Raw genomic sequence first — 26,847 nt, forward strand, 5'->3', positions numbered from 1 at the left:
GCTCAACTGATTTCAGTTATTTTATTGGTTTACTGTATCTTACATTGTGTGAGGAGTAAGGTAAGGATTTATTTAGGAGATTTCCTTGGCAGAACGGAAAGAGTTGCTCATCACTACACCAAGCTTAGAGAAAATAGGTCGCTGAACTTCGGCTGTAAGTCTGACACAAGTTTAATGAGGTTTTCTTTTGTGTCAGAGGGCACCGAGTCTTATCTAGTTTGTTGTTGTTGGTTGATGAACATGTCCATAAGGTTTTTATGCCAATCTGCTTAGTATTTCATTTATTTTTTGCACCTTTATACATCGGGAAGGAGGATTCACACCCTGTCTGAAACGTGTAAACAGAACCTGAGGGAAAAATCTGATTCAAACAGTTTTAATATCCCGAGACGTTTTTTTATCGCCCCCCTTTTCATTTTTACAATTGATGCATTTTAATTTGGGCTTCATTTTTATTCATGTTGGTACGTGCCATGTGCTCCCCGACGTTGTCATGGGATACAGGCCAGAATCATCATTTCTTTCTTTTTGTAGGCAGCTGAGCACATTTGCGTATTTGTTTTAATAGATTAGATAAGCGGTGAAAAGGTCCCTCTTCAGGCAACTGGGTAAATGTTTGGTAAAACAGACTTGTTAACATTGTTCACTGTCACATTTCATTTTGGCAGAGCAAACAGCCAACAGGTTATCCCTCAATGTCTGTCACGTTTCCCAAATACAGAGGATGTTTATTCACCAAGATTGTCTACTTTGCAGATACGAGGCAGGCTTCTACAAATCCAGTGAACACAGGTGGTCATGTGGCCCTGCAAAGTTAGCTACATTTTAGCTGCCATCTGTGTGAAAGGTGTTAGAATGCACACTCTAGAGAGTCATGGACATAGGAAAGAAGCAGGCTCTTAATAAGCACCTAGCTTGGACAAGTAGTGCAGGTAAAACTAGGGTCGGACCCTCCTTCCTGTCTTTGCCTCCAGACTCAAGTACATGTTGCCATGGAGACCCTGAACAGTGGAGCGTAAGCCGGGGGTCAGGGTTGGAGAGCAGCACCGGCAACCATTAGCAGCCCATTCCATTGTAATTAATGACCCTTCCGCTGGCTGGAAATCAGGGCCTGGAGAAATCGGGGCACTGAGCTTACGCTGCGGAGCAAATGTCAGTGTGGCAAGACATTTATCTGCCAGCTGGAGAGAAGACCGGAGATGGTTTCGGCTGGAAAATGGTGACATGCTGGTTTTTTTTTTTCCAAAGCCATATTTCTGCACAAATGAGAAGTCGGTGGAAAATGTACGAGGTATTCAGAAAAGACGTTGAGGGTTGTGTGAAGCCACAGTGACCCGTTAATATCACAGCTGTGAGTTGAAAGGTTCCCATCAACGGGGGAGAAAACATTACAATTCATAGCTACTTCTTACTTTTCCTAAACAAAGCTTGTTGTGATGATCCGATTTCCCTTCACCTGGCAGTTGTTTTAAAGAAGCCAACACCAACTCTTCCCACTGAGCTGCTATTGAATTGCCAACCAGTCAAACTTTCCATTTTCCCGCAGTGTTTTCCAGCTCCTTTACCTTCCTGACGTACAAAAAGGAGACACGCAGATGTCTGTGTGTGTGTGTAGATTGCAGTTGTCTCAAACATGCTTCTAACCAACCGATTCAAGTGGTGCCAAATAACCTTGCTGCAAGTCCACCGTGGTCATCTACCCTCATTTGAACACGATGAATGAGGACTTGTCCTCCCTGAGTCATGGTAGTGAATGTTACTATTAGTGGAGAAGGCAGTCACAGTTCTTTTTTTGGTTTTAAAAGTGAAGAAGTTCTTGGTTCTAATATAAACGCAAACAATACATCTCCAATGACAGGATCAAATGATTTACACTGCAATTTTCTTTAAAATAGAGAATATAAATGTGTGAATATATATTGTGTGTTGTAGCCAGCTATTAATTTCCACTCTTTTACATGCATAAAGATGTCTCTGACTGCAGCGGCTCACAGCCTGCATACATTACGTCTGGTTAGTTATACTTGCTGCTATCGCTTGTTATTCTCCATATTCCTGCTGAGGGATCCATTATCCTCAATGCTGTAGCTGCAAATTCTGGCTTGTCTGTCATCCACCGACTCATCCCAGAGGCGCTGTTGATTCTCATCCTCACACTGGGATGCGCATGCACTCCCACTCCCATAATCCTTTTTACAGTCTACTGCAAGTTAAAGCGTACTTTCCGTACATTGACACATAGTGGCCCTATCAGACTATGGGCTTTATTTCTTCAGCCAGTATGGTTGTCTGCTGCTTTTTTTCTACAATCACACCATTATGACAAGAAAGGCAAACACAGATGCGCAAATATTGCAGTGCCATCTCCAGGCTTCTCTCTGACATCCATTTACATCCTAATGATGGTGCGAAATCCCCAGTGTGTTCATGTAACCTTTCACCTCTCCTTGCAATACAGCAAAAGCATGTTTGAGTATGTTAAGGCCTCTGCTGTGAGAGCGAGGGGTGCAAAGGGATGAGGTGATGGATGGGGTGCGTTGGCAAGCGTGGTGGGAATCCACAGTGCACGAATAAGAAGAGAGGCCGTTATTAAGTGATAAGGAGGTGCCTGCTCCAGAGAGATGAGGTGGGCAAAATGCAGCCTCACTTCTCCCCAAATCGTCAGTTCTGTTTTTGTTTTTGGTTGCGAGATAAAGAGCCCACTATCACTTGATGCTGTTGTCATTGAGAGAAACACAAAAGCAATAATGAAGGCAGTTCTGTGGCTCACCGGGGGCCTCTGGTCATCACTCCGCTTCTCTGGTGTGTTTCCCTCCTGCAGCTCACCTTGACTTCCCCAGTCAAAATGGTCATTACCACATGGCGGGCGGTGGAGCACTGAAATCTTGCTTCGCTTTGAAACCCAAGTGGGCTTGTTATGACTCAAAGTGGGGGTGATCCATGCTCAGAGACTCTCCTGATGGAATTCCAATGTGGGATTCATCTGTCAATAACGCTGTAGAAGTTTGGACTTGTGGGGTTCGAGAAAAGATCTTCAGACTGAGCGCTGGAGTCTGACCTAAACAAATGGTCATTATGTTTTCATGAGGAGATGTTTTCCACTTATCAATTTAATGTCGTCCAGCCGTCAACTGAGACACAAGTTGACTTTGCCTGTTTTTGGGGGTGTACCCCTGTCTCAAAGTGTGTCAACATGCATCACCCCCGTCTGCCCTGAACAAAGACACATCGGTTTTTTTACTCCTTTGCTCACTGTTGTTCCTCCAGCTCATCTCTCCAATCAGATGCTAGTCAGGTCTCATATGTTAGCTATATTAATTCTTGTTTTCATCCCTTTTGCTCCTCTTTCCCTCGTTTCTAGCCCTAATTCCATCTCTGCTTCTGTCCTCCTCACCCTTGCCCAAGGGGCTTCATAAATATCATTTCATCTAGCCATGCTGCTGACACATAGCAAAGGGTCTACGATAAATAATTCACTCCCTCTGTGCGTGGCAGGCAGACTGCCCCTGTTTAGAAATTCTACATGAGTGTTAGCATGTTGGGGCGGGGTGGGGTTTGCGGTGGTCTGGATCCTGATGGGAGTTACGCAAACATATGTACGCAAGTGACACAACACAAGCCCAGGGATAATTGACGTTTTTGTGTGAGCATTTGGGTTTGCGCAGTCTATTCTAGCTGTTGATACAATGACATTTGACACCACTCCTCACAGATGTCAGGTTTGCTTCTTCTTTCTTCCCGTCTTCACCCCCAAATCTGTTGGACATGCTGAATTAGGTTGATCCAGCGGATTGTGCACGGTCCATCAACGACACACTTCAAGCACCTACTCACTGATTTATTGATGAAGCCCAGGGTTTTTAATACCAATGCAGCTTCCTCATCTTCTTTGGCTTTAAATGACGGAGCAGCTGCAGACAGTGAAGGATGCTGTGTATGACTGCAGGTTTAAAACATTTAACACCTATGTCGAAACGTTTAAACAAGCCGACTAGATTTGTCAATGAAGTTCTTGATGCTTTCAACCTTCTTACTTCCGAGCGTACAGTGAAACAGGTTTTACGATTAAAAAAAAACCCATAATGCTAAAGAGAAGAGAGATCCATGAATAGAACCTCCTTCCTATTGAGAAAACCATTTTCTTAAGGTAATTTTTACAATCATTTTGATCTACAGTCTGACCTCACATTCAAAGCTATTCTCACTCATCCTTCAATCACCAGGTGCAGCTCTTGTTGCCTAAATAACTGTCGCTTCCAGACAACGCTTCCAAGCTCGTGAAACAGGATCCAACTCCCAGTGTGTTGTTGGAAATTGGAGGGCAACAATATTTAGCATCTATTTTCCCTCTCCGCCCTCTGCTCTTAATGGAAGCACAGAAGAAAAGACAGTCTTGCATTTGATTAGCCTCAAGCTGCAGCATCTAATTGCCCCTTCCACCAAAGCCATATTGAACTGATTTATTCATCATCAAGCTCCCAACAGTCCCTTGTAACAGGCTGCCAGAAAACTGGATGCTCCATCCCCGCTCCCCTCGTCTGCACTATTGTCATAGTGGAGGATAATGGGTATGATGTTTCTATTGGTAGCAGAACGTAGCTTGATGTTTACAGCTATAATAACAGTGGGCATTACTGTTGTTAAGCACTCAGCGCGTGTACAAGGGGGGACTGTCTTGGCCTGAGCCTCTACTCAATCTGTTTTTGCTGTGTATGCACCCATTTTAAGGTGATCCTGCCGTTTCATCACTGACATTCATTTCTGTTATCTTTGAAACACCTGTGGGTCTCTGAATCTGCTCTGTGCGTATCAATGTGCTGAGGTTATACTGTTGCTGTAATGTTTTAAAATTGTAAATATCATGGAGTTCAATTCCTACTGGTTTCACAGGGAGGGAAACATGATAAGTTGTTGGCGCTTTATTATCAAAAATATTTGTCTGAGTTATATTGTGAGAAAAAAAAAGCAGTTAATATGACATGAGAACATTTGCCACTTTCCTCAGGATTAAAGGCAAAAAAAACCGAGAACGTTGGTGTTTTATGCATCTAATTTACAATGTTCTTCCAAGAAAACAGACCCTTCTTGCCAAACCCTGGGGCAGATTTCAAAGCAAATTAGACAGAAACTGCATACATGCCATATATCGTCAGCTTTATTGGACTATTTGGACCGAAGCCCTTTTAATCTCCGGGCTGAGCAACTTTGTTGAAAAGCTCTGCACTTGTAGGATTTCTGCAGAACTTTTAATCTCTTTTCCGAGAGTACATTTAACACCTGTGCAGCGAAATCACCGTCACTTCCAGCTACAAGCACTGAGGTTGTTAAATGTGACCTTTAAAAGAATCCTTCGCATTGGGCCTTTTGATATTTTGACATCCAAAGATATTAATATGGGTTGTATTCTGTAAGATGTCGGATGATTTGGATGGTCATTTTAGGAATAATAATAATAATAATAATAATAATGATAGGTCCCGGTCCCGATCAAAGACCTCCCGGCAACTTCAAATGACTTATTAGTATCTTTTTGGCCACTAGCTGGTGGGAAGTTAAATATAGAGCGGCTGCTGCTTGGTTTCTATTACGGGCACACTGTTACTGTTCAGTCTTGGGTCTGTTAACAAGATTTTATTTTGGTTCAGACGCAGGCTCATGCATTTAAAGCAGTCTAGTATATCTCATTTGTAAACTTTAGAAATATTGCTTTTACCTTTGGGCAAGCTTGGAATGTAATTAGGGAGAACGGCTGACCTCTGTCATTGTCACAACCTCTCTCTGGTTGATATTTTTACAGTCTGTAGTGGGCAGTTTGGCTCCCACTGGTCAGATTAATGTAATTTAGCTTTCCCTTAATCCCTGAAGGATTGTCCTAAGCCTTGACCAAGTAATATGCCCTAAACAGATTTGCGACTGTAATATGACTCGATAAATCTGGATGTTATAGCATTAGCACATCATCCTGTAAATCTACTCTCGGATTTCCCTTTTCAAGACCATTCATTTTGAATATCTGTTGTATCAAAGTGAATGCTGAGGTGACTTTGAGTAATGCAATGGAAAACCCATCAGAATGGGGCAGCTCTGGTTTCTGACTGAACTTGTGTCCTCGTCCCTATATGTGTTCCTCCCACTGTTCGGTGTGTCTAGGCTGAAGATCTGACAATCCGGTTATAGGAATGTGCTGTAGAGAATGAATGAATGATGGAAGAAGATGGATACTTCTTCCATCTTACTCCCAAGAAAATTGAAGCGTTTGTTGTAACCATTGAACAGCTGGGACTTAAAAGATGTGAGTTAAGTAGTTGACAACGGCATTACTCATCACAACTGCCTTTTAATTTCCAATAAAACTAGGATTGAAAACTGTTAAACTTGATAAACATCGTTGCCCACCACACTGTATGACTATATATATATATATATATATATATATATATATATATATATATATATATATATATATATATTTATACCCTGGCGGCAGCTACATCATGTTGACTCGCTGTGAAGAATTAATATCTAATACTGTGAGTCATGTTACACCATTCACTCTTCCTGTTAGTTTCCTTTTCTTAAGTGAATTTCCTGACTTTTTGAGCGTTAACTAGAGTGAAAAATATCCCGCCGCCACCATCCAATGTTCTCCTAATGCCTGTAGTTTATTTTTATGTGATTAGTGTCAGTTTTTTATGTGCAGGTTTTATTTGGCCTCAAACAGGCAGAGAGGGAGGGAGGGATGCAGGCCAAATTGATTCTGAATGCAAATTATCGGGTGGTAAATGAATCTGGTTAATTGACTGTGTAAGCTGCTGCCATAACAGTCAGATAAGAGAAACGGCGTTCAGCGTCTCCTCGTGTGACACCACGTCAGTATGTATTGATTCTGGTCACCTCCTAATGTGGGAACACCTTTTCAAACGAAATGTTTCACTGAAAATGATGAGTGATTATGGTTGTTTCGGCCATTTCAGTATCTTGACACTTGTAAAGAGATTAGCCTCTTCACTGTGAGTGAATATGAGTCCCATTGGGCTTGTGCACGGTTCCCTTCCCCCAGGGGCTCACTGACAGCTGGGCAGGACGTGTGGTGGTCGGAGACAAAGAAATCCCAATAATGAGAGGGGTTTGATCTGGTTGTGCCTACAGGTAGTGACGGAAGAGTCTTGAGGTTACTGCGTTACATACGATAAAATGGAGGTGGCACATATGAATATCTCCATAATGCTGGTCCTATCTGTGTGTGCTGAGGCAAAAGTCAAAATATCTCCCTGTATATATGACTCCAACCACTGCCACGGCTCTCTTGTATTCAGCCTCACCCCTCTGGTGCAGATCAGGGAGATCTCTTTATTCATGCTCTCGAACTGCAGGCCACATGGCTCAATAAGCAAACAAACCCACTTCCGCCTGACACTGAGCTCTGTCGCGGTGATTTGCTATGCTTGTCAGGTCGAATATTGAGCGACATTGTGGCCCCTGTCAACAAAAGGAAAGCCCAATAACCTAAAGGGCTGGTGTTATTTGTGTGTTGAGCTGATTATCACCCCCACACGCCATTTTGTTCTCGCACCATTGTTTGGCATGAAAGTGGCATGCAACAGTCGGATGCCACAGCAATTTTCCGTTCATGGTAAAATAAAATAGTCCAGGCTTTTATCTATTTAAACAGGCACACCCTCAAGAGCAGTTTTCATTCGGCTTCTGCAACGTGTGATACACTTTTTAAAAATTGAATATGACAGGCGTCTTCCTAAAGTCTCATCTACAACAATGCATTTGGTTTAGAGTTTATTTTTATTATCCTTGTTATAAAAAAATAAACTATTAATAATTCTTCATCCTGTGATGAATAATGATTTTTATAATCCTAATTTATTGTCACATTTTTGTCAATTTTTGTCTGCAGCGCTTTTAAAGATGTTGGACTTTTAAAGATGTATACTCTCTTGCTTAAAGTTTTTTTTTTGTAACCAATGAATGGCATGCAGGAAATTATGTTGGTTGCTGTACATTGAAGGGCAAGTGCAACACTGGTGTTTGCCACTGCTATAGCTTTACATGTAGGATGAGCAAGGACATCATTTTAGCGATATTACCTTCTTGAATGTCAATCGATGTTAATGAATCTCAGTATACACACAATAATGATACGTGGTCGATGGACATCTAATCTAACCAAATTTTGCGGTATACGTGTCTTGAACGTTCGGGTATCTATTGATAATGTGACTTTTTACTCCTGTTCTTGCATTTTCATCTCTAACCTTAAAGTGTATTGGGAAAAAATCCAGAATTATGAAACCTACAATGCACTGCACTATATAAAGATTGGCATACTTTGTTTTCCGGGAGGTCTATAGTATTTTTGGAACCATTTTCCTCCCACCAGGTGGTCTTCAGACAGCTGACCAGGCAGGTGTCTGAAGACTGTAGTCAAATAAGTGGTTTGTCATTCTGATGCTGCTTGTTTCAGCTGAACCCTCATTGGTCAAACTGTGTGTGTAGATGAATGATTGGAACAAAAACCTGCACCACTCTGGCCTTTTGAGGACCACTCCTGGTTTACAGAAGACTTACTACCAATAACCTTCTTCGTGACCCCAAATCATTATTTCACTGCTGTGTTTGTCATTTGGAGGAGACAATAGAAAAAGGATAAAACAACATGAACAGGCTTAGGAGCGAAACAACAAGGAAGAAAATATCTTTGAAAATACAACTCCTTCTCTTTGGGAGAAAACCCCATGCTGGGCACTGTTGGACGTTTTAATCACAGGTGCCGTAACTCTCATTGACACAAATAGAAAACCTGCACGCACACGTCTAATAGCAAATTGGTTCTAGGCTTGATGCTTGGAGACACCAAAATTAGACCTGCAGACCCTTTGGACAGCCACCTTGTTATTCACTGGATAATTAGATGCAAATGCTTGTAGATGGGGAATTTGGGACCCCAAGCTTCAGGAAAGGATGTAGGGGGGAAGGGAAGTGACACATGTGTTTGCTCGGCAGGCATTGTTGGAACGGTAAACCTGGCAGACAAACGGATTTCACGGTCAGAAGCAACACCGTCTCCCAAGTGTTCTGCCAAAATGGGATATCACACCCGCCAATTGCTGGAATAATGGGAGAGGATTCATGGTGGTTGTGGGTGTTTTTCTTATACGGAAGACTTTCGTCACTCAAGAGACATGTTCCAGTTATCTCAATGCAGTGTTCCGTGTAGTATATTGTACCTCATCATACAGACCCCCAAGTCACAGCTTATAGTTTGCATTATTGTTACATAGTGGATCCCAACACAAATGTCCTGTTTGATGCAAAACAGTATAAACTGTGAAAGCACCTTTTTCACCCATCTTATTGGACTTTGTTTTATCTGTATCATTGGTCACAAGTTCCTGGTCTCATCATTTCCTGAAGACTTTGTAGAAATCCTTTTATCTGTTCAGAGTAATATTTTTATCAAACTATAATTATCAACATCATAAAACATCCTCAAACTGACTCCATCTCATGTATATGACAATGTAATGCGTTCTATTCCAATATTCTATTCCAACACCAGACAGAGAACAGATCTCAGAGATAAGTTCTGCCACGGCTTCTTTTCGTTGCTAGTTAACTTCCTCTGTGTGGCGGCTCATGGCTGAAACAGTCAGACAGTCCTTAAACTCTGTGTCACCCGTCATCACGCCCATGGAGGAAGAGACGAGCTGCTAAGTCTTTTACGGTGTTACTGTAGTGACAAGAGCTGGCAGACCGTTTCATCCCCGGTGTCCTTGTAGACAAGAGACCCAGACTACCAGTTCTGTAACAATTCTTTGTCTGCTTCAGTCCATGTGTGCCGTTTTTCTAACAAGGTTTTAACATTCTGTGGCTGTTACTATTCAATCACGGTTGTTCCCACACGAGCAGTTATCCATTATCTTTCACGCCTCTATTATTTAAGATTTATCTGTCCCCCTTTCTTCTTAGCTGCCACTCTACGCTGACCTTACACTTACAACTTCACATCTATCTTGTCGTAACCGAGCGCTGAAAGGAGCTGCAATGAACTGAAATTGAAAGAGCGGGCTAGGATGTCGCAAATAATTGGAAGTTGAACACATTGAACATCTCGGTTGCAATAATGTGTCACCATAAATTGTACACACATTAAATCACCTCAGGGTCACTTGTTATTCCTCATGTTGAGGGGAAATACAGGCAGTAGAGGTCTCGTGAGGGTGATGCTGCACCGAACGTTAGTGGGGGTGAAAAGGACACCTGCTTCGAAAACACCTGATGAAGGAATAATGAAACCTTTTCAGACGGTAATTGGGATCACCAACGTAAACGTAATCACCTCTTCCTTGTCCTTTAAGTTCATTTGCGAGTGGAGGCAGAAATGGATAAACGCAGATCACCTCCTCAGTGTATGTAGTCTTCCGAAGTGCTTTCAGGGAATGAGCGATATAAAGCGTCTCTGCACCCTGGGATGTTGATCAAGCCTTGGACGCTGATGCTCCTAATTCCAAGAGCTGTTCCAACTTTTCTTGGTTACTTGCACAACCCCCCTTGTCTGCGTAATAGCACACTGTGGTGCCCTTGTTGGCTTTGGTTCATAAATTCAAAGTTACGTGCTGCTACAGAAATGGCTAGAGAAAGGCAACAAACAATTGAAGAGGGTCAAATCTTGAAAACAGTCAAACCAAGGTGCCTTTTTTTCATATTGCTTATCTATCCAAAGAAACAAATGGTCTCCATTTCAGCATTTCATTTGGATTCAGGCTAAGATTGGAAGTGTGGCTGCTCTATTAGTTGCATTTTAATTCCGATTTTGGCTGCCACGATTATACTGTAATGATAGGGATGCTTCAGATTTAGACCAAATGCTCATATTTCTGCATTCGCTTTAATCATAACAAAACAGCACTGCGGCATCCGACTGGGACCTGTCAATCAATGATTATGTGGCAGATGCAAACACATCAGTCGGACATGCATTACTGCTGCTACATGTTACCAGCCACGTTCATGCTTGAATAGTCACAGGCTATAATTATTATTTATTTATTTGAAATGGACTTCACAAGTACATTGCAGCTGTCAAGGTGGAGAGACCGGATGCTTGTTATGTTGTTGTTAGAATGTGCAAATTTTCACTGTTTTTTTTCCTCAAACTGTATTTTGTAATTGTTTCTATTGATTTGCACTTTGTGATTGAACTCTGCAGTATCATATATAATGAATATGAATAATTGTGATTAATAATCTTGATTCCAATATTGATCACATGATATGATGTGCAGTCCTAAATGGTAAGATTTGTTACTGCTGTATCAGTAGTCAACATTACAATATGCTATTAATCCGCAGGAAAAAAATGTATTTGTAAATTGTCTTGCAGATCCCACCTTTTACACCACTTCGTACAGTGTCAATTCACATTCTTGGTGCGAGTATTTTGATATTGCTAAGTTCAGATTCTTGAACACACGTGTCGGCCTTTGGAATTAAAACATGTTGGTCACATTCTGTTACACATCCTTGTTTGACATTCAGCCTCTTTACCTTCAAATTTGACAGGTAATCAATACATGGATCAATACTTACTTTGTACAAAAACCCAAGGGCATATGAATCACTTCTTGTAGGTCACTGGGTTCAGATCAATAGCTAATGTCTGTACGCACCTTTGCTTGTGTTTTCAAAAACATATTACTGAGTCTTATACAGGGCTTCTGGTGACGCAGCCCCCAATATACACCAGAGCCAGAACGGATTGTTGCCAATCGAGAAGCAATTCAACAGACACAAGGGAGCAAATGCGGCAGTTTTGACATTCTTAGAACTGATGACGATGAAAATGATACCTTTTAATCATGAGAAGTAAATCTCACTCTGATTTGCAGCCGTCCATTGCTGTAGATCTCGGGCTGGATGCACACACTTTAGTTCTGCATGCAGTGAGTGTGTTCCTGTCATTTAGCTAGTCTGATGTTTCTTTTAGGATTTTTTTTTAAACGCCAAAAACCACCGTAATCATGCCCACCTCCATCATGTGAGTTGTGTTTTCCGCTAGTAATTTTCACTTTGTTTTATCGCGTGTGATCACAGAAAATTTTCATTCCAAAATATGCCACTATCGTTGACATTTATTACTTGGAAAGGAAAGAAATCCCAATGAAGAATATGGAACTGTTATTGGTCCTGCTCATAAGCTTGTAGGCATTAGACTTCTTGCAATCCAGTCTTCCAGGACAGCAAAGGGTTAAAGATTTGGACGGCCTGTCATGCTGGACCTGCTACAGCCAGTCGACTGAAGCGGGACCAGCCCAGCGTCGGAGCCGAGCTGGCGGGCGGCCAGGAGCGCCCCATGCTGCAGACAATACCCACCTGTGTTAGACAGAGGAGGGGGTCGGTGGGAGAGAGTGTATTTTGGTGACACGCACACACACACACACACACACACACATATACATGAACACATACTCGCAGCTATTTATTTTGCTCTCAAACTGGCTGTGTGTGGCTCCTCCTCCCTCCTCCCCCCAGTGGTGGTCTTTCAACGTGCTCCAGCTCCTGTTCTTTCTTGGCTGTTAATATTGACATTGACACGCACAATCGCATATTCAGAAATGACTCAGATGATTAATGAACAGAGGTTATATCTGTTGCTCACCGCTTCACAAGTGTCAGTCACCCCCAGTTGGATGCCTCCGACCCCTCTGCAAACGTGCCGGAGGGGAGAGGTTTGAGGGGAGGGTCCCTGGGGGTCTCTACTCTGATTACTGCGAAGAGGCTGCCACTGCCAGAGAGTTGCCATGGAAACGCTATTTGATTCCTACAACAATGCCAGAGCCACTCCCCCATCCTCCTCCTTTTAGGAACTACGCACACACACACACACACACACACACACACACACACGAGTGATTGGACGATTACTTTTAGAGCCCTGACAAAGTGGTGAATCTAAATGTGCTGATAACGCAGGTGCTTTTCCCTCAACCCACTCATTTATGTGCAATTACAATCGCTGTCTTGCTAATTATAATAATTATTTTACAGCTTAATTCTATTGTACACTAAAATCCTAATGACTGTTTATAATCACGCGCACTTGTTGTTGGGTAACAAATACCTCTCAGGCCCAGCAAAGCCAAATCACTAATTTAAAAATTGGATATCTTCTGAACTGTAGGTTTCTGTTATGAAAATAAGACGCAGTGAGAAGTAAGACGCTTTTTATCCCTCATAAAAAGACTGCACACTATTACAATGTGTCATGCGGCGTGCTTGTGCGCAGCGCCAGGGTGCAAACAGGAACTGCCATATTGGCCTACCAGGACAGTGAGATTATTAGCGGGGCCTCCATGGTTTTGACACATGGCTCCTGGCAGCTTCTTCCTTCCAATCTCATCCTTTGTCCTCCTGCTGTCTGGACAAGCTGCACATGTAGAGGATCTCTGAACTTCCTCAGCTTTCATGTTCTCCCTGTGATTTTGTGTTTGTTAATCCAACTTGTGGACATTTTCGTCGTGTGCTGTGTTCTGTAGTCATACCATGCAAACTAGTGCCATGTTCGTTTTCAGTATCACAGCGAACATCTTGCATCCAGCGACAGTTTCAGATTGGAGCTAAGAAGGATTACCCGTATCTTGGCCGTAGCTGGATGGTTCTTGCCGGCCAGACTGGGTCTCCTTAATATGATTAGGACGGATGATGGTGTTGTCTGCACATCAAAGGAGCCAAGTCCAATTATCACCCTTGCTTTTCAGCACGACAGCCGCTCCTCCCTTCCCACCCCGCAGGAAGAAAAGGAGAAAACAGAGCATTAGAACCTCTTCGGTAATAGATGGATTCATCATTCATTCAGGCCTTTCATGTGCAATATTAAGTGGTGATGGCATATAGTTGCTCGGGTTTTGGCTCGTCCCAAAAATAGATATAGCGTCAGTGCTAATTATCCATGTCCCAGAGGCATGTACAAGCAGGTTCATATGACAGAGTCAAGATGAAAAAACAAACCCTTAAGCCTTGAGGTGACTTTTACAGTCGACACTTTTTTTTTTAAACTGCACATTCAGTGTAGTTTTTCTTTCTCTTGGCAGGTTAACTGCTTGCTTCACTCCTTTAAGCCTAGACAGCCTATTTGCTATAATCCCTCTGTCAGAGCGACTGCTCCATTATTTTCTTTGTGCTATCAGTGTTCAGGAAACTGAATGGATGTGGATAAAAGTAGGTGCCCCGAAACTTGAACATGCAGGCAAGTTGGTACTTTCACCTTGTAGTTTCACTCCCTTTTAAAGTGAACGGCCGTCAAGCCCTTTAACAAATGTGTCGGCTTCCTTTGTACCAACTATAAAAGGCAGAATGTAAGTCAGTCCAATGTCATTTCTGAAGTCAAACAAAGGCAGTACAAACTTTGTTGCTGACGTGGCATGTGCCAGGAGGCGATTACAAATTCTTTACACTTCCTTACTGTTGAACACTGTGTGTGATATAGGTAAAGAAAGAGCAGTGCAGATTGTGGAGGAACACTGTTGACCATCCCAAAGAATACTCAGTTACCAGCTGGCGAATTTAATTACTTTTTCTGTTCTGACTTAATTCCAATGAGCGCTGGGCTTCTTCCATTGCTGCACCACAGCTGCACTCGACATCTGCAGTGTTTTCTTAATCACAGAACCTTTCCAAGCCACAGGCATGAATTCACAATCCACTCGGAGGCAAACCTCACAAGGGCCTGCGATGTGTTGTGCTGTGTGCTCCCGGCACGTATGTCTGTACATTAAGTGGTTTTGGTCGCACTAGTAAACCCATGGTAACTGAGTTTGTCGCTGTGAGAGACTACCAGGTGAACATTCAATCTCAGTCCCTGCACGCTTGTAAACAAGAGTGGAGCTGGCCTCCGAGCAGCGTGCTGTACCCCCTGCCTCCTGGCTAACCTGCTTCCACTGAGGTTAGTTTAAATAATTTAACGCTCAAACGTGATGAGTGGGCCGACAATTCCAGCAGAAGCACTCCAGTCGAAAGGAGGCCATTAAATATAGAAGGTATTTGCAGTCGCTAATAGTGGTTTTGTTTTCCTAAAGCTTAGAGCTTCTGTGTGTAGTCGTGCAATCAGTCAGAGAGGATGATAAATTGTTTGAGTAAGGTTTGTTCCTGAATTATGCAGGCAGACAATGGCGATAAACAGTCACTATTTCATGGGATCCAGTAATATATTCATACAGCAATTTGTTGTTCTTATGACCGCCGTACTGTGCTGTTGTATGGATCAAGCACACATTCATAGCATCGCCATTTTGCTGGAATAAAACGGGTTTAGAGATGACACCACGGAGCAAAACCTGTTCGGTGCACGGATAATGGCTGGCAAGATGCAACATTATACAAACACACACTCAAGCACAGTCGCGCACACACACACACACACACACACACACACACACACACACACACACACACACACACACACACACACACACACACACACACACAGTAATTCCTCGACAAGCCTTTGATCTGCACTTCGTTTTTCAGTTTACATCTCTTACTGTAGTACATACAATTTGACAAAGAAGCTTGACTGTTGCTTTTTGGCACGGATGCTCTATTGACGTAATTGCAACTGGGAAAATGGACATATGGCAGCGAACGTCCAAGAACTAGTCGTCGTCTCTGTGCTAAACCCAGTGGTTCCGCTACTCACTTGCTGTTCTTTCTTTTTTGGTGACTCAACTCAACTCGACAACCATTGTATTGTACTTTAAGTGTCAACAGTTTATCTCAGCCCAGGGCCGTGCAAATCTCCATTGACTATGCCGACTAGTCGTACTGCATAGGCGTTGAGTAAATCCCTGTTGACTGTTTGGTACTGACAACCATTAATTCACAAAGCGAGGGTATGTTTGGGAGTTTGAAGATATGAGGGTGGAAAGTTTTTTTTTTTTTTTTTTTTTTTCCTAAAACTTTAATAAAGTGATCTTAGCTTGTCAGTATCATCCCACATTGACTTGCTTGTATATTTTTTCTTTATCTTTTTTTGAAACTGCAACGTATGGGTGATGTAATTGAGCAAATTGGCAAAGAATATTTGACAGATTTCTTTAATTGTAGAACATTGAGCACATTTACATGGCAGTGACAATGAATCAATGTCGTTGTTGTTTTAAAATGCCTGTCAACGCCTTGGGATGTAATTTTTCCCATTCTTTTAGTAAAACCTTAGTCAAAACTTAGTCTGGGTAATGGTTCCGTTGAGACTGTACTGGGTCTTTGCAGTTTTTGCCTACCTCAACCCGTACATTACTTTGAAAACAGACTCTTTTATATGGTACTTGATTCACAATCGTACAATTGCCTTGGTCTGACTATGATGTGGATGCCAGCGCAGTCATACTCTCAGTCCTACTGTCGAGGCACGAGACTTGTTTTCTCATGGAAGTCGATCCACAGGTGAAAATAAAATGGGCAGAGAGTGGCTCTCGTCTATAATTTCCAGCTAAGCAGACAATGTCACAGTTCTCCATGTGACCCAATAGTGACTGTTGAGTTTCTGGGCTGGAAGTTCATATAGCTGCACCACCGGATGAAGAGAAGGCATTACCCTCAGAATAATTAGAATTTTCTCACTTGCTTGTGTCCACTTGCTGCTTTGTTTGATCTGTGAGTGAGACCTTTAGTGATTCCTGAACTATATCTAGAGCTACTTTACCGTCAGTTCTGTTTTAGATAAGATTTCTGCTCAGCTGTCATCAAAACACATTGTGCCAAGTGTTTTTTGCAAGCTATCCTTTTTATTGAGACAGCAAGACGTGGGTGGGAAATATTTCACTTAGATGAAGCTTTTTGTCCATTTGAAATGGGCTTACATTCAACAACAAGCAGCTGTATTCATGCATGTACCAGATCATATCACACAATGGAGCCTAGATGCAACCCCTCTGTGTACAGGAAATGGGATTCATCTATCAGCTCAGCTGCTAGATGCTTCAACAATTACTCAGATAGCAATGTTTTGTCAGCTAAACGCTGCCAAATTGATCTGGTAATGTGGCATAATTGCAGGAGACAAATAAGCTGCCATTCACTGGTGCGTTATTTATTTTTGATTCATTTGGAAGCCTTGAAATGAAACATGGATTCCTGGAGATATATATTTTTTTATCATTGCTATTTCACTCTTAATCCTTTTTTTTTTTGGTGATATTGACTTAATTGCTTTCAATTTGAACTGACAGTGAGTGCTTGTGTACATCTTTGAAACTGGAAGATGTACTTTTCTCTTAATACTGTTGTTCAGACTGGAAAGAACACTTTCTCTGAATACGTTTTGAATGAAATGAAAAGTGTTGAAAGGATGCCACGGCATTTATCGCTGATGGTGGCTCAAATTCTGTTGCACGTTAACCTGAGCTAATGCTGTTGGAAAACTGGGAAGACCTTTCAACAACACACATCCTGTTTGAAAACTGTCTTATTTACAACAACAGCACGGTGCATCTGATCTCTGGTAACCGGTCAGGCAGAACAAGCAATAGCATTCACAATTCTTTACTGTGATAAAACAAAACAGACATTCGGAAATGATAACCATTGCCATTGTGTCTCATTTTGCCGCTTCAATGACACAAAATCGTTTTTCTTCCCACAGGGAAATCTGACAGATTAATGCCACGTCGCAGTACAATGTTGTGTGTTTTACCTCTGTGTCAGATGCACATGTGAATTGCCAGGGAGTTGCCTTTTTCAGTCCTGCAGCAGTATAGCTTCCTCCATAATTAAATAAAAAAAAGCCTCTTCACTTCACTTCACTCTGTTGCAACATTGCTCGGAGTCTTTTTCATCTGCGATACAATCCACATTAGCATCCAAAACATGCCATGTCCGGCCTGGTGGGACAGAGAGCCGAGATAAGCTTGAGGTGTAATGAGTGAGCTGCCTCAGTCCGGGAGAAAAATACCTCACATGGTGAGGAACTCAAGCTGAAAAATATTTCATCTCTATAGTGTCAACAACTATGCTTTTTTTTTTTTTTTTAATAGGTCAGAATTTCAATAGATATTTAACGCAGAGGACTGAAACTGACTGAAAATATAGCCACGCTGTTAGGGCACCTCCTCATACTCACTGGTGGAGAAGAGCCTTGCGGATGAAAAATCTAAACAAGGGTCCTCGTGACTTGCTCGTGCAGTTAGAATGTTTGACAGCGTCCTATTCCTGATTTCTTGGGATGCAAAAGAAAATCCTACTCAAGTTTTATAATTCTCAGTGTCTTAAGGACGGTGTTTTTTGGGCCCGTTGTAGCTTGAGTTACAGATCCACTCCTTGCCCTCACTGAAGCACGCAGCTAATCCTGCAGACCGAACAATGAAAGATTGGTCATCTCTAACATCCGATATTGTTGTTCATCCATTTCCATGCAGTTTAGGGTTCTCCCTCAGGCTATTTTTTTCTAGCATGACACATTGATGACACAACAGCATTGTACATCCTTCACAGTCCTCGTGAAGGTTGAGACCTACTGGACTGACGGTGTAATGACACCTCATGACAAAATGTAGTTGTGTGGCATGTTTGTTGAAAATGGGATGCTTCCTTTACCCCCTCAATAGTTTACTACTTCAAAGTGCATGCCATGAACGGTGAAGTTATGCCTCACACAGCTTCTTCCTTTTGTGATCTCAAGTATGCCCCTGATGCTAACACTTAACCCACGTAGCCGCTCCTGCCGCTCTTCCGATAGATCTCCCTGCTGCGCCTCACTTCTGCAGGCTGCCCTGGAAATTTTGTCCGCAGTTATTTTAAGATTTTCGCAGGGTAGTATCCAGTTTCAAGTTAAACAGTAATTGAGTCTTCCTCCTAGTCTTGGCTTGAAGGCTTTGATCTCTCTTGTGCTACAGTGTTAAATGGTTTTCTCCGAAAAATTGCTGTGAGCATGCAGAGACTGCCTTTTCTTTTATCAGCGGTGTGCTAACAGCACCTCTTTTTCACAGCACTTTGAAGCCTCATACACTCCCTGAAGAACAAAAACAAGCAAAGAAGTGAAATACAAATGTTCCTAATGTGCTTCTTTAGAGGTAAATTCAACCTCCGGGGCTGAAGTGTTGGATTGTTTGGGAGGTTCTTCCATTGAAACAGTGATAACGCTCTCAGATAAGAATCCGGGCTGTAAGCCTCTAATTAATGGTGTTTTAAGACACAAATCATCCAGAAGAATGTGTCAGCAGATTCTTAACTACAGGGAAAAAGAAGATACTTGAAATAGATTTGTGGTGTTGGCATGCTTTGTCAGATTAGACAGAATTAAGGGCTTGATCGGCAGAAGATGAAAGTAGTTTTTGTTTAAATCGTCCAGTTGTGCACCTCTTGAGTCAGTAATCGAGATCTTGTTGGATTCCATTTGTGGATTCACTGCTTAAGCTCGGCATAATAATAATAATACTGTTAATCACACTACAAAATGGCCCACTGGGTTTTTCCAAAACAGGACACACTCCTCAGATGTTGAGATCCAAAGCTGATCAATTGCTGGTCGCTTGACATTGCATCGAGGATTGTTATTTCTCGTGTGTGCCCCGCTGTTGGGTGCAATAGTGAAAAGCGAGGGACTGGAAAGTCTAATATTGTGTTTCATTTCAAAATCTATAGGATATCTCATTACAGCTGCACGATTTTCTTCAGTATCAGGGTGATGGGAAGGGGTGAAACCAGCAAGAGGCAAGATGGATGTGCCATGCTTTTCTGCAAGTCCTCTGCTCGATTTGTTGCCAGCTGCTGGGCTATATTTGCTCATTTATTTTCAAGATATCACTTCAATTTAATATTGGTCTGACTCAACAAAACAGGTTAGGTTTCAGGTTAGGAAACTGCAAACCAGTGGATTTAACACTATCATTATTGCTGTTTTATGAAACACTTAGTGAGATTTTATGTTTGCTGCCATTGATCAAACTGGTGTTTAGTTGTTATGATAAACAGCCTCTTTGAAATCCTCCCACATCAGGGCTCTCACCTTTGATGAAGAGTAATTAAGGATTATCGATTATCATCAGAGCTCAATGATTAAAAATTAATCTAGCAAAACATTTAGCAAACGGTAACTGTGTCCATGTTTTTCAACTGAATTTGTTCCTGGTGTATTTTTTTCTGAAGATGGCTAGGATTCAAACAAAAAGTGAAGTTATTCCTCCAATTGCTTCAGATGAATTTGGACGGCTGAATGTACTGGGCTTTATGTTTGATATTAAACAACAGAACTTCCAGCCAAGGGTAGCTTTCCACTCTCACTTTTTTCCCCTCTCCCCTAAGAGACACTGTTTTCAGCATTTTGCCACATGGTGCCCTCTTGTCACCGGTCCAGCTCTCGCCGTGTGTTTGTGTTGCTGTCGTCTCAGCGGGCTCATCCTTCATTGGGGGCCCACTGGGGAACTGATAAGAGGGGGGGGGGATTCAAGCCTCCATCACTGCTTCATTATCACAATCTACTGAGTCTCCCCTGGATCTGTCTCCCACTCAGACACTCTCATTCCTCTCTCAGCAAGTTTCTTCTACTCATTTTGTCAAGTATTTCCCAGGTTGGAAAGACCCGAAATGAACATGGTAGTATTTCAATATTAAGTAAATGAAGTGTGGGATTAATATGAAATAAATGTTCACTGATCAATACATGATAACCAAGTGCCCTTTTAAATCATATCCGTCATATTTTAGAAATGCCTCTGTTCAGCAATGACCAGCATATTCAGGCATCACATGAGAGATTTTCTGAATGAGTGCTGTTGGAGAAGTGTGCTTTACTAATATTACAGCTGCATAGAGGCCGTTTTAAAACTCTCAACTGACAGAGCTCGATAACTATGGTATTCAATATGACTTTTCCGAAGCTGTGAGGAAGTCTGCTTCCTGCTGATCCAACAGTAGAAGAAAAGCAGTCTTTGTTTGTGGGGCTTACTCCTGTCTATTCCACTTCACCATTCCATGAAAATAATACTTGACTTGGAGAACTCAACCACTGATCCCTGTATTTATGTGAGGTTGAGAGAATGTTACCCCTGTTGCAGAATACAAGTCTTTAAGTCTTTAAGTGTCCTATTGATTCCACATGCTGCTGAGCTGGTCTTTATCAACATAAACACAACACATGGCTATAAAAAGAAAACCTGCCTTGAACGTGACCTGTCTAAACGATCATGCTTTCCACTCTGTATTCGGCTGCTGATCTGTGAGCTGATCTGAACCTGTGATATCAGGTCAGCACCTCAAGTCTGGTTTTGAAATGTTTTCTGGGAAAAATTCAGGGGAATTTGGGAGCTCAGACTTTGAAATCAGGCGTGGACAGAAAGATTTTTATTTTCAAAGGCAGCCAGCTTCCAGTTTGTTGATGAAATGTAGCTTGCTCCTCCTCTCTGTTACGTGTTCCGTCTCCCTCCCTGCCTCTGTGATCATTCCCACCGGGCATCTTCTCTGTTAGCCGGTTCATGCAATTGAAATGAGAAGGAATATCTTTCACTTTGTCTCTTTTCCTTGGGTTTTGCTGCATGGTGGCAGGAGCACCTTTGTGGACAATATGAATCACGCTGAACGTTAAAATCAGATTGTGCTCACTTGTATACTTTTTTCATCATTCTGTCCTCCACTGGTCTTCCAATGCTTCCGATAGTTTACATCACTAACTGTCCTAGTGGGCTGTTATCCATTATAATCTTAATGAAGGTCAGCCTTATACCTTTTTTTCTTCTACTCTCTTGTTCACAATTATGAAATAAAATAACCGAAACCGTTCTGTCGTTCTTTGAGTATAACAGCATGAAACTTTATAATGAAAAGATGTTTTGTCTCTGGAAGCCAGAATAAATGACGTTAACTGAGCAATTTTCATCAAGCGAGGGCACCAAAATTGTGACTCTACTATTAGAAATCAATCAATCTCTACATAATAATAACAATGAAAACATCACAAACTGACACAAAAATCTACAAATTCACACCAAGAGACGGAATTTGCGATCATGAAAGTTCCCTTGATCATCTTTTCCTCATGTTCTTCCTTAGCAACGTGCAGCTATCTTCTGCTGCTTTGATTATGTATCTGAAAACACAGACTGGTGAGTTTAGTGTCTGTGAGCGCTGGAGAATACATCAATAGTACGAAGCTTGATCTGCCAGGGTTTATTAAAATTTCTTTTTGTGCAGCATGAGCTGGTGTTGTTAGCGGGGAAACGTCTCCTTGGCTTCTATGGAGTGTTTGGATCCTCTGCGGTGTAGATAAGGCTCACATTCTTAGCTTTTGATGAGCGTTCAGTTGTTTGGACCTCAGAATATGTCATGGATTTTTCATATTAAACAATCTGTGCTGGATATGATTTGTATATTGACTGTACAACATCGATGGTGCTTGTCTCAATTGAGCTAGGACGAGATGGTACAACCCGCCGCTATTTTGTACCTGTAAATCTGACGATGGGATCATCAGCTGGGGCCCTGAGTTATTGGAATAACAACCCTTCTTTCTGCCTGTACGTCTATATGGCTACAAAAGCTTCTTAACCAATAACAAAACAAGAGCTAACCGGGACCACTAAGGCTAACCAGCCCTGATGCACTGCTCCTCCCTCCTATCACTCTGGAGACTCAATGATGAATAGATTTTTTTCTGAGAACATCCTTAAGGTCTGAAGTTGGACATCTCCTGGGCAGCAGCACGGGTGGTAGATTCCATCCTTGTACTGCTTGTATGAAGGCAATCATGGTTTTTGAAACTCAAGGTGAGAGATAAGAGAGGCACTGCAGCTGTTCTTTTTCCTTCCAAGGTACATCAAGTAGGACACAACATCTGATTGTGCGACTTGCTGCCAGTTATAGTCTGCAGTCTTGTGTGTGGGGAAACACCCATTAGACGACACCGAATATGAAACTTAGACTGATTCCTTCATCTCCCAAACACATTTACCCCAGTCAGTCAATTGCCCCTGTCAGATTGCCTTTGTGTATCTCTAAAATTTAAAGTATTTTGGAAGCACTTGTCCTTCTTCTGAGTATTAATAGCAATTCCTGCTGGGACATAACTGCGAGGCAGACCTCAGTCAAGGGAGATGTTCCAGTCAGGGACGTTGGGAACACACTGGTGCCTCACTAATGAAATTAGTTTTCCTTTGTTGTGATATTTGCAAACTAGTCATGGGTTCATATATTTTTTCAAATTTACTGGTTTCAATTCCACAGGTTGGTGGTTGGAAACCTTTCTGCTGTGGCATCAATGTAGACTGGAATATTCTGCAGATTCATATTACCATCTTAAAGCAAATGCTTAGTTTTTTTGTTTCCATGCAAAAACAAGTTCTCACATTATCGTGGAGTTTGGGAATTAAAACAATATTTATAAAAGCTATTTAGAACTATCAATGCGTGACAGGTTGCCTTAAGACTCTTAACCACATCCTGCATGTCCTGCAGTGGCAAGAAATAGTCTTTTATTTTTTAGGGATTGCGGCAGAAACACACTGATCTCGCATTCTGGATCAGCAATGATTCAGAATGTTGTGGTCTCAATAGTCTGAGGGAGTAACACATCCCCCTCATGTTCTTTCACTCTGGCCTCCGTCCATCTGTCATATTTCACCCAATACTCTGTTTGTGTTCTCCTCTCTCCACAGTTTATCCTCTATCTTACCAGCCTGCTGTGGTGACTTCTTTCACACACACACACACACACACACACACACACACACACACACACACACACACACACACACACACACACACACACACACACACACACACACACACACACACACCTGTCTCTCATTTGTATGTAATACTATTGTTCTACATTTATTTTCATCTGTGTCATTAAACACCCTGTTTGGCATTTGAAATCTCATTAATAGTCAAATTCAAAGGAGATCAGTTGGGCTGCAGGTGGCGTTCACCTCCCTAACTGAGGAAGAAATTTAGTTTATCTTTTGCTAGAGACCAGCATATAGTCACCTCTTTGTTTAATGTTTGCTGTGTGTGGCTGGCTGACAGAGATAAATGCTGGTGATGCAATTAAAAACGACCATTTTACTGTTCAACTTAGACTTTGAACTTGAGAATTATGATTACAGTCTCATTAATGTTTAACCGGTTATAATTCAGTGTATTCCGTCAACGTAAATACATTTTTTGTCCACTGAATTGAATAGGCCAAATATATTTAGCTCTCTGATGGTTGTGGCGGCTGACTAGCTGTCAGTATAGGAGTTGTATTTTTCATTTACTTCCCTGCATATTTGCGGTAATTGGTTGTGCTTTCATGGTGACTGTATGCACTAAGGACATGCATACTGCCGCTGTAATGGACTACACATTACACTTCACCGCTCTACATCTCACGCTGGGGACTCGACACTCTTAAGTACAGAAATTACTTCCTAAGAAATGGCTGAACTGACGGTGTAGCACGTCCCTTCTTGTTTCCCCTCCTTTGCTGTCTTCCTCTGACGTTTCCTCAGAGACATGCGTTCCTGAAAGCGTGCCGGCATGTTTTAAATTGCATTTAACATTCAGCCTCCTATTTCTCTCCATACTTTGTGTTATTAGAAATGCCTTTATACAGGCTTAATTATTTTCCCCCTCTCTGGTCCCTCACTGCGGAACTGATAATTGGCGTTATTTATCTAAACAATACCACTATGCGACTCTTAGGGTGGCAGCACTTGAATAATGGATGAGGACAAATGCAAAGCAATTGCACTTACTGACTCTTCCTCTATCCATTTCAGAGCGATGTTAATGTTTACGCTCAAGGAAAGGGAAATGGCAACATCACTCCCAAAGTGTTTACCCCGTCTTTGCACCCTCTACTTATAGTGAGACAAGACGTGATATTAACTTGCCAGGTAGGCAAGATTGGGTTGGAGTTTTCCGTTCCTCTGGTCCTATTCTTGCAGGGCTTGTGGTTCAATAATGAAACGTCTTTCAGATGTTTGGATAAACGTCGCAATGTCACCTAAAAGCATCGCAGTTGATTACAGTTAGATCCCTTTCCTGTTTTCTGAGACGTTAAATCAGTTTGCAGAATAGGATTTTATTGTCATTTGTCATGTAGTTGCAACTAATCCTTTGCATGAGATTAATTCACCACCTTTTTAATCCTTCCCCACCAAAGCAAGGCTGAAATATATACGTATAATAATCCCCTCAGGGAAAAGTCCTCTTGCCTTCACCTTCTACAACAAGTCAAAGACAATGCTCATTTGTTGGATTTGAATTGGGACTGGTGGGTGAATGTATTCGGCAGGTATTTACAGTTATACTGAAACATATGTTAGAAGTTGACAATTTTGAATCTTTCTATCAATCGTTAATATCACATGTGTTGCAATGAGTTGACTCCAGAGTGGTTGGCATGGAAGCAGTGCTATTGACAATTGTGAATTGCATTAATGAACATACATGAAATATACATATACACTGGGAAACCCCAGCCATTTAATGTCAGACATGTCCCTGACATTAAATGCCTCTGTTTAATTCATGATCTCAATTCAAATGTTGGTCTTGGATGATGAAAAATACACATTTTAAATGACGTATGGCTTGATGATCAGGTTGTGTAAAAGGTGTCCCTCGTGGGCTCCTCGCTCCTCGATCAGGTTTATGTGAGAGAGAGCAGCTACATAGCACTCATTATTTCCTGTGTCTCGTCCTGCTGGGCTTGCTGTGGTGCTGGTGGACGTTCTGCTTCATATTGATGATACGACTTGTAAGTGCTGTTTGTAAATGCTGGCAGCGTCTTGCAGTATTTGGTTAGTCGTTTTCGTACTGGTTCCCTTCTGGCCAAAATACTGCTGCACTGTTGGGGTTCCAGAAACCTCCTCAGATTTTTGGTTCATAGATGTACAACTAAAGCATAACTGACTCCAGTTTGAGAATAAATGTGGTCCTCCTTAGTTTGATGACATTCAATATATAACTTCCAGGTCATGTTTGAATCGATTTCCTACAAAGCATTTTTTTCTTCCCCGTTCAGCAATGAATAAAAATGTCTGCTTTGCATTCGCTCTTGACAACCGCCTAAACTTTCCTGTTTCTGTCCCCACAGCTTCAACACCGCAACCTTTCAGCTCCTTCTGGTTCACAATGGAGCCCCAGGATACTCTGGCCATCCGAGGGAATTCAGCAATCCTTAACTGCTCGGCGCACAGTGACCCAGCAACGCCGGCACGCATCGAGTGGAAGAAAGACGGCACCTTCATGAGTCTAGTGTCGGACGAGAGGCGGCGGATCCTCCCAGACGGCTCTCTCTTTTTTACCCATGTGGTTCACTCCAAGCACAATAAGCCTGATGAAGGCACCTACCAGTGTGTCGCAACTATTGAGACCCTCGGGTCCATCTCTAGTCGCACTGCACGTCTCGTCGTGGCAGGTGAGTGGTAACTTTTGCTTACCCATTTCACAAGGATCTGTCATATGTGGGTGTCTGCCTGCACCTCCTGGTGCCTCAATAAACCTCACAATCAATGGCTTTGTATATATCAGGCTGTTGAGGTAAAAAGTAACATGCCAAAGTTAACTGAATGGAGGTGAGGCTTCAAAGTGTCCTCTGCCATCGGCCAAATGTAACGGTGGACATGTAGAAATACCATTGTTTTGTGTCGAGACAGTCATTATATCTGGCTCAGTATTTCATATTCATCATCCTGTGTAAATCGATGCTGAATCATGACCTTGAAAGATGAGCGATCAGATAAATGTCTGGTTTCCTCATTCCTCTGCAGCACTGCACTGTGACCTGGTTCCGAACGGGAACCACAAGTGATGTTAGGATTATTAGGTGTTGTGACTCAGGTTGCGCTTTGAAATTCA

General features: G+C 42.1%; 1 protein-coding gene across 13 annotated transcripts in view; it reads left to right on the forward strand.

Moving 5' to 3' along the window:
* The window catches only part of neo1a (neogenin 1a), a 126,860-nt gene that overhangs the window by 18,425 nt on the left and 81,588 nt on the right, over positions 1-26,847 (forward strand). For all 13 annotated transcript variants that reach the window (XM_053864374.1, XM_053864372.1, XM_053864379.1 and 10 more), the window contains one exon: positions 26,084-26,407. In XM_053864374.1, coding sequence (XP_053720349.1) covers positions 26,084-26,407 — 324 coding nt within the window. The remainder of the gene's footprint in view (positions 1-26,083; positions 26,408-26,847) is intronic.

The sequence above is a fragment of the Synchiropus splendidus genome, chromosome 5 (assembly GCF_027744825.2).
Source record: "Synchiropus splendidus isolate RoL2022-P1 chromosome 5, RoL_Sspl_1.0, whole genome shotgun sequence".
Classification (NCBI taxonomy): Eukaryota; Metazoa; Chordata; class Actinopteri; order Syngnathiformes; family Callionymidae; genus Synchiropus; species Synchiropus splendidus.